Raw genomic sequence first — 8768 nt, 5'->3', positions numbered from 1 at the left:
AATGAGATGCCTAGTTACATTTGACTCTCAGATAAATGAATACTTTTACAGTGTAAGTATAAGCCGAATGTTACACAGGACATACACCCGAAGCAGATTCATTGTTTATCTGAAATTCAAATTTAACTGAGCACCCTGGGTGTTTCGGTGGTTTTTGTTGGTGTTATTTGCTCAACCTGGCAACCCTATCTGCCAGGGACAGCCTGGCAGTCTTTGGCCGGGAAGCAAACGCTGAATCGCAGCCAATGGATATTAATGACTCAGTGTTTGACGCTCAGACTACCTCTGGCCCTGCCTTCAATAAAGGCCACGGAGGCCCTTGGCCTGTGTGAGACAACCTGATAAGACCTGCTTGGTTCTTTGTGACTTCAGAAGGCCCGAGGCGTCCTCAAGCACTACAGATATTCTATGTGTATGTGTCCTCTTAGAAGATGACATTTCACAGGTCTGTGAAGAGTAAAGATCAAATTTATTTAATGCAATACCCTGCAGCTGTGTCACTGAGGTGGACGGGACGTGGGAGGAAAATGATCTCAGCTAGGTGTGCTCACTAGTGAAATTCCCCCGCAAAATGGCCGCAGCTACTCGTCCACCCCCTCAAGACACCCTCAGAAATATCGTAAGACCTCAGGGGACCATTTCTTTAGCAAGGAATAAATTAAAAAAAAATTAGTAAGAAAAATACGCATTTCATTTTTCTATTAAAAACAATATTTGCTGTAGGCAAACATCTTCCCATCTTGCAGCCTGCAGCATGGTAAAGGAAAAGAAAGAAAGGGTATAGAAAAACAGCATAAGAACATCTGTGCTCTGTCCGACTTCATTTTCTCTTCTGTGCATTGCCCGGAATTAACCTGATCTTCAGGTTGGCATCTCAAAGGGGTCGCTCCCAAGCAGCTTTGTTGTGACATTTGTGGCAGGCGAGGTCGTGGAGGGAACAGGGGGCGCCATCTGGTCAGTGCTGTTCACTTCCGAGGAACAAGGACCACCCAGAACCACAGGCCTTTGAAGGACCAAAGGCAAGAGAGAGAGAGAGAGAGAGAGAGAGAGAGAGAGAGAGAGAGAGAGAAATAGCCCCTCAGCCCAGCCATTCGCTAGAAGCGATTGGCTACAAAACAAAAAAATGGTTTCTGTGTGTGAAGATACTTGGACAAGTTCTTGATCTCCGTGCAAGACAAAAATATTCAAGTTTCAAAATATCCCAATGGCCGTTTAACCCTGAACCTCCTTCTGCGGCTCCCCACTCCTGAGGATGCCCCAGCTTGGTGAGAGGGGGGCACTGTGGGGGGACTTAACCAGCCCCTCCGTATCTCTTTATACCCCCCATAAATGTAGGCAGATGGATTTCAGAACTGGTGACTTGGCCTGAGGAATTGCTCTGTTCAGTGGGAGCAGGGCAGGTTCATAAATAAATGCACAGAGCTCTTGGAATACAGGAATGATCTCCTCTTCTTGGAACGTGGGTGTCCTTCCAAGGAGGAACATCTGTCCTCGCAGCCCTAAGTTCCATCAAGGGAGCCTTCCGTTCTCTGCAGAGACAAGAGAAGACAAGCTATGGTCACACCCTTCAGGGCTCAAGACTGGCCTGGAGGAGGGGTAAGCAATATTGCAGCAAGCACTTCACAAAGGCTCTCTGACAGCACCGTCTTCCGCTGGTACCTCCACCCTGTGGGGTCAGCTCCTGCCCACATTCACTTCTCCCTTCTCTCCACACCAGCTCCACCCAGGGCTGTGGCCTCCACTGCCTGTAGACGCGCGCTGCACATCAGGTTATCAGCCAACTTTGTCAAGCACCCACTGTACACCCAGCATTCTGCCCCGTGGGTGCCACACTTACCTACAGAGCAAGACTAGTAGAGTTAAGAGAGACCTGGCTTCTTGCTCCAGCTCTGCTTCTAACACAAGCTGAGGCTTCTCTAGGTCTGTTTTCTTTTCTTTTTTTTTTTCAACTTTTTTTTTTTAATGTTTATTTATTTTTGAGAGAGACAGAGACAGACTGCGAGTGGGTTAGGGGCAGAGAGAGAGGGAGACACAGAACCCGAAGCAGGCTCCAGGCTCCAAACTGTCAGCACAGAGCCTGACGTGGGGCTCGAACTCACAAACTGGGAGATCATGACCTGAGTGGAAGTAGGTTGCTCAACCAACTGAGCCACCCGGGCACCCCCGTTTTCTTTTAAAAAATTTTTTTCATGTTTTTTATTTATTTTTGAGAGAGAGAGAGACAGAATGGGAAGCAGGCTCCAGGCTCCGAGCTGACAGCATAGAGCCCGACTCACGAACCGTGAGATCATGACCTGAGCTGAAGTTGATGCTCAGCCGACTGAACCACCCAGGCACCACCCCCCTGCCCAGCCCATTTTCTTTTTTAATCGCAAAATCAAAGAGTTTTAACATGGATAAACACTGAGGATGCTTATCGTCATAAAGATGAAGAAGCGGAAGAAGCCAGACGCAGGAGGAACAAATATTGTGTGATTCCACTTACACGAGGTACCCAGAGTAGTCAAACTGATGGAGCTAGAAAGGAGAACTGTGATTTCCAGGAGCTGCGGGGAAGGGGGAAATGAGCGTGCAATGGGTAGACTTTTGGGTTGGAATGATGACAAAGTTCTGTGGGTGGATGGTGCTGATGGTTGCACACGATGTGAATGTACTTAAGGCCACTGAGCGGTACACTTAACAATGGTTAAAATGGTACCTGCTGTTGTGTCTGTTTTGCCCCCTCCCCAAGAAAAAAAGTAAAAAACAAAACAAAAACAAAAGCCAGATTCCGCACGCCATCCTGCAGTGTTCTCTAACTGCTTTGTGTGATATTGTTGACACCTCCGTATCCACCAGTAACTGGACCCCCATCTGACCTGAGTACTGTTATCTATACCGAGGACGCAAGAACCCGCCAGGAATTTTATATCCTATCCGTTACTGACAAACAGTGCTAGCACGTGGGAAAGGTCCTAACAAACTGCAGGAGTTCAGAGGTGGCGAGACGCCCTCGCTGTACCACGAGGGAATCACAGAAGGCTTCGTGGAGCCAGCCTCCAAGGTGAGGCGGGTTTGGACGAATGGCTGCAGCGCGGGGGTAAGAGCGGGGCAGATGGAAATGCTGGACCAAAGGCGCCCTGGGCCCCAAAGGGCAGGCAGCAAATGAGTCCGTGACCCGACCCTCTGTGAGTGCAGGTGGACCTCGTGGGCACACAAGTGGGGGCACTTGTGGGGATCAGCCAGCGTCTTGGGAGCCCCATGGCCAGGCTGGTTGGCTCTTTGACGGTGGGGGCTGAGGTCCCTGTTTTGTTCTGGTCCCTGCGCATCTGAGGAGCCTCTGAGAACAGGATGCGGGTCCCAAGGGCTCCAGCTGGCAGGCCACGGCTCTGCCTCTGCCTTTGCCGGGAGAGACCCTGGCAAGCGGGCCAAGAGAGCTGTGTTGGCCCCAAGGGGCTGGAGGCCCGCCAGCGCTGGCAGCTACCTTCATTTCTTCCGCTTTGCCCAGAGGGGTGACCCTGGTGTCCAGGCTTCCTGCAGGCCCCAGACCAAGTCCCTCCCTAAACGCCTCCGCTCTCCTCCGCCAGGCGAGGCAAGCACTCGGTAGCTGCAGCAGGACTGGCCCCACGGATGGGAAGGGCTGGGTCACAGTCAACCGGACCTTGAAGTAATGGTTAACATACTCACATCCAAGACCTGTCCTTCCTTGTACCTAAATCAGAGGCCAGCTGTCAGCCACCCAAGAACAGCCATGAAATCGCCCCACTTCGGGCCAGAACATGGTATAGATGCTCTCAAAGGTCATTTTACTTCTAACACCCCTGGGTTTTCTACTTCCTGATTCTAGAATGTGCCCCTTATTGGGGGGGGGGCGCACCTTGGTCGTTCAGTTAGTTAAGCTCTTGGTTTCAGCTCAGGTCATGATCCCACAGTTTGTGGGTTCAAGCCCAGGACTGAGATCCCTGTTCGGGATTCTCTCTCTCTCTCTCTCCTTCTCGCTCTCTGCCCCTCACCACTCACTCCCTCTCTCAAAAAATAGATAAACTTGGGGCGCCTGGGTGGCTCAGTTGGTTAAGCATCCGACTTCGGCTCAGGTCATGATCTCGCGGTCCGTGGGTTCGAGCCCCGCTTCGGGCTCTGTGCTGACAGCTCAGAGCCTGGAGCCTGTTTCAGATTCTGTGTCTCCCTCTTTCTCTGACCCTCCCCTGTTCATGCTCTCTGTCTCAAAAATAAATAAATGTTAAAAAAAATTTAAAAAAAAATAGATAAACTTAAAATAAAAATAGAATGTGCCCCTTATGAGCACTTCCAATAAACCAAGTCTGTGATAGGTGCTCATTTAATCCTTGCAACAACCAGGTGGGGTGGGGGTGGTTATTATCTCCAATTCCAAATGAGGAAACGAAGGCCCTGAGACATCTGCCCAGCGTGACTCAGCTGGTAAACAGCGAATCATGGAAAGGTTAAGTTTTAAGGTGGGTCTCTGATTCCCAAGTCAAAGCCTGGCTTTGGGTGAATCCTATGAAGAGGCATTTCAGGGCCAAAATGAAGTAAGTCTCCCATTCGTGCCTCATACTGCCAGAGTGATGAAAAGAACTTTAAACAGACCATCAAGTAGCATTTATGTGGTACATTGCAAAATACTTTGTACACGTGTTCCTCATTTTACCTTTAAGAAACTTCTAGTAGGGAGCTATTACTGTGTTTGGGGTTCTCACCATCTCTGTTTCACGAACTGGAAAGCTTAGTTGGAGGAGGGCAGGATCACCCAAAAGATGGCCAGAGAGCTGAAGCTCAGACTCCAGTTCCCACTGCTGGCTCCCAGGAGGGAAGGGGGTGAGCCGTAACTGGGAACTGCCTCTCTTTCCGTAAGAAGACAAGGCTGTCTCCAAGATCCCGAGACCCACGAAGGTCCAGATTCACCCCTTTCTTTTAAGTACAAGGTGTTCTCTTTCACATTATCTGTCTGCCTGGGCCACAAACACAATTTATAAACAAGGCAAAAATGGCAGAGGAAAAATGAAGTCAGAATGTGCCATTGAAGCAAGTCAAACAATACTAAATTAGTATTTGGCTAAGCGGCTATCTCATTGTTAAGATATTTCCTCCAATGTGTTTTCAGAAGCAACGGCCATTAAACTACTGGGAATGATCGCCAGGTTTGATTTCAGGAAGGAAATCCCCTCCCATTTCCCTGCTGGGCAATTCGATTAATTTTCTCCTGACCCTCACCAGCTGATTATTAGGAAAACTATACCTCCTTCTTTTCTAAACAAATTGTATTCGCTTAAAGCGTCAAAATCTCTCTCCCAACGGCTGGGAAGCCCTGAGCTCCCGCCAAAAGTCTTTATTCTTTGGGAGGGCAGGACCAGCTGGTGGGGGAGCTCTCAGGAGCATCTGGGAACAGACTTCTGGATCCACGGGTCAGCTCCTGGGGGAAAAGGAAAGTTCTATCTGTCCTGGAGCTCAGAGCCTTTGTCCAGAGAGACCGTTTGGATTGCAGACAAAGTAAATAAGTCAGTCCTGCAGGTCCAACAGACTTGCCTGGGGAGGACACAGCTATGTTTATTGTAGCGGGAGAGCATCTCTTTTTCTGGGTCCCACGTTGCCTATGGAGCAAAGATCTCACTTTCCACTCCCTCGAGGCCATGATAGCTGGAACAATGATGTCACTTATTGGAGGGAGTCTTGTGTTGTGGACTAGCCAAGGAATCTGGGGACCCAGGTTCTAGTCCTGGCTCTGCTAAGGCAAGTCACTGGTTTCGGGAGTCGGGGTGGGTTTAGGCTAGAAAAAGACCTTCATTTTATCCCTCTTTTCCTTAAATTGATAGCTTTCCTCCATAAGAAGAATGTCAGTGGTTTCCTGCCGTCAAAGGCATAATGAGTTCTCTGTTTTATAAGAATTCAGACTCCAGCAAAACAAAGGAAGCCAGGGGGCCCATTGGAAAGGCTACCCGCAATCTTGCCGAAGGTTCTTTCTTCCCAGACCTTAAAGCAGCGGCTCCTCATTTCTCAAGATACCAGCTGCCCAGTTAGTTAACCCCTGAACTACTGGGTAGTTCTTCAAAAGGCTGGGAGTGGGAAGATAGGAGGAGACAGGTCTTAGCATAATTTGAACTTGGACCTCCACATTAAAAAAGTATATATTTCCATCTGCCAACTAGCAGCATCCTAAATCCTCAATTTCCTACAGAGTGAAAACACCCAGAGCGCCTGGGTGGCTCCGTCGGTTAAGCGACCGACCTCGGCTGAGGTCATGATCTCACGGTTTGTGGGTTTGAGCCCCGCATCACGCTCTGTGCTGACAGCTCAGAGCCTGGAGCCTGCTTCCGAGATTCTGTGTCTCCTTCTCTCTGCACCTCCCCTGCTCGTGCTCTCTCTCTCTCTGACTCTCAAAAAATAAATAAATGTTAATTTAAAAAAATTAAAAAAAAAAAAAGGAAAACCTCATAATGAGGTGTTTGAGTGCTTTGCATGTAAGCCCTAACTGACCTCTTCCTAGTGCTTCTCCTGGATGTCCTTTCTCCTATCACCCTGAGCTGCTTGGACTGTTCCTCCCCTCGTGGCTCTACTCCTGCTAATCTTTCTACCTGGGCCTGCTGCTGTGATTGGACCCCTTCCTCATGGCCGATCCCAGTGACCCCTTCCGTGGGGAGGAGACCCTAACCAGACCTGTCTTTCTTCTGCGTTTCCATAGCTTCTGGTGAGCTATCATCACCTTGTTTTCTCCTCTGTGTTAACTCATCTGATTCCCTCTGTGGGTCAAGGACCTTGAGTGGCCTCTGCAGCAGAGGGCCTCGTGTGTCAGGGTGACTGGCACAGGCTCTCAGAGTTCAAAGTTCAAATGCACTGTTGGATCCTCCCTTCCTCCAAGCATTCCCCCCACCCCACAACAATGTCTGCCTCACTTCCAAAGCCTGAACCTGAACTAGGAGGAAACGTGCACTTCGCTCAAGGGGGGCTATATGTTCTAGATTCCTGATCCTTTGAGGGGGTCTCTCTTCGTATGAGGGCTGAGATGCAAGGATGGAAACAGTGGGAGAGAATATTTGAAATCACCGGGCCCAAAAAACCTGGCCAGCCCGATGACCAAACACCCTCCATACAACATCTAGGCTATTGTTGCCCGGGGCTCCTGGTCTAAAACAGACCAGGCCGCTGTAGGGGTGTGATTCGTGGGAGTGCAGAACCTGGCTGAGTTTGGAAATAGTTCACTGTTCAATGGACCATTTTTAAAAATTGTTTGAGGGGCGCCTGGGTGGCGCAGTCGGTTAAGCGTCCGACTTCAGCCAGGTCACGATCTCACGGTCCGTGAGTTCGAGCCCCGCGTCGGGCTCTGGGCTGATGGCTCGGAGCCTGGAGCCTGTTTCCGATTCTGTGTCTCCCTCTCTCTCTGCCCCTCCCCCGTTCATGCTCTGTCTCTCTGTCCCAAAAATGAATAAATGTTGAAAAAAAAAAAAATTAAAAAAAAAAATTGTTTGTGAAATGTGTACTTACAGAATATCTGTTTTCCACGAAATCTGCAAAACAAAGCATAACATGGAGGGTGAGCGATTCAGAGAGTACATCAGGCTCCCCCCGCCCCCCAACCATCTCAGGAACCCCATGGGTAAAGGCAGGGGGTGGGGGCGGTGCAGAAGGAGACACCAGAGCTTTACTGGGTGCTCAGCTGTATGGCTCCTCTGCCCACAGACAGCTTCCTCTGGGCTCTATACTCCATGTGACAAGCATATTAAAATCCCTGGAAGCTCACTGGACATTTTAAACAGTTTTTTTTTTAAGATTTTATTTTATTTTTAAATTTGTTTTAATGTTTGTTTATTTTTGCGAGAAGAGACAGAGCGTGAGCTGGTGGGGGGGGGGGGGGTGGGCAGGGGTGGGGAGCAGAGAGAGAGAGACCCAGAATCTGAAGCAGGCTCCAGGCTCTGAGCTGTCAGCACAGAGCCTGACGCGAGGCTCGAACCCATGAGCAGTGAAATCATGACCTGAGCTGAAATAGGACGCTTAACCGACTGAGCCACCCGGGCGCCCAAAGATTTTATTTTATTTTTTAAGTAATCTCTATATCCAATGTGGGGCTGGAACTCATGACTGCAAAAACCCGAGTCGCATGCTCCATGGACTGAGCCACCCAGGCGTCCCGGCAGGTTTTTTTTGTTGTTGTTTTTTTTAATTAGTACTTCAGGTTATTTCAAGAAAAAAACTGAAAACTATAGAGGAGTAGAAAGTAGCCGATAAGCACGATCTCTTGTTCCATTCTTTAAACCCTGTTGACACTTTGTCCCCCAGTCTTTTTCTGCTCTCCCGTAGGCTTTTGGTTCTGAGTCATAACATACAACATATGCCATTTTCTAGCCTATCCTTTTTACATAACGTGATCTTATAAACATTTCCTGGTACCTTCTTAAACATACTTGGGAGTGGCCTGTGTAATAATCATTCAATGGGTGTACAATTGTTTACTTATCCAGCTCCTTACTTTAGAAATTTAGGTTCTTTCCAAGTTTTTGCTGTTTTAAATAGTGTTGCCAGGGGAGCCTGGGTGGCTCGGTCAGTTAAGTGTCCGACTCTCGGTTTCGGCTGAAGTCATGCTCTCACAGTTTCTTGAGTTCGAGCCCCACGTCAGGCTCTGTGTTGACAGCGTGGAGCCTGCTTAGGATTCTCTCTCTCTCTCTGTCCCTCCCCTGCTCATGTTTTTCCTCTCCCAAAATAAATAAACTTAATAAAAAAAAAGATGTAAATAGTGCTGCCACATCCTCTTTGGGAATAAGGCTATTTCCTTATTTCGT

At 48.8% G+C, this 8768-nt stretch overlaps 1 protein-coding gene across 4 annotated transcripts in view; it reads right to left on the bottom strand.

Moving 5' to 3' along the window:
* Window positions 1-450: 450 nt before the first annotated feature.
* PECAM1 (platelet and endothelial cell adhesion molecule 1) overlaps window positions 451-8768 on the bottom strand; it is a 75441-nt gene continuing 67123 nt past the window's right edge. For all 4 annotated transcript variants that reach the window (XM_047081607.1, XM_047081606.1, XM_047081609.1 and 1 more), the window contains 2 exons: window positions 7477-7499; window positions 451-1529 (listed from right to left, as the gene is read on the bottom strand). In XM_047081607.1, coding sequence (XP_046937563.1) covers window positions 1500-1529; window positions 7477-7499 — 53 coding nt within the window. In that variant the 3' untranslated portion in view covers window positions 451-1499. The remainder of the gene's footprint in view (window positions 1530-7476; window positions 7500-8768) is intronic.

Source organism: Lynx rufus, unplaced genomic scaffold, assembly GCF_022079265.1.
Source record: "Lynx rufus isolate CCGP_SWC_20201006 ecotype Redwood Valley unplaced genomic scaffold, mLynRuf1.p SCAF_18, whole genome shotgun sequence".
NCBI classification, from domain to species: domain Eukaryota; kingdom Metazoa; phylum Chordata; class Mammalia; order Carnivora; family Felidae; genus Lynx; species Lynx rufus.
The sequence above is the reverse complement of the archived record's forward strand: the minus strand, read 5'-3'. Positions and strand labels throughout refer to the sequence as shown.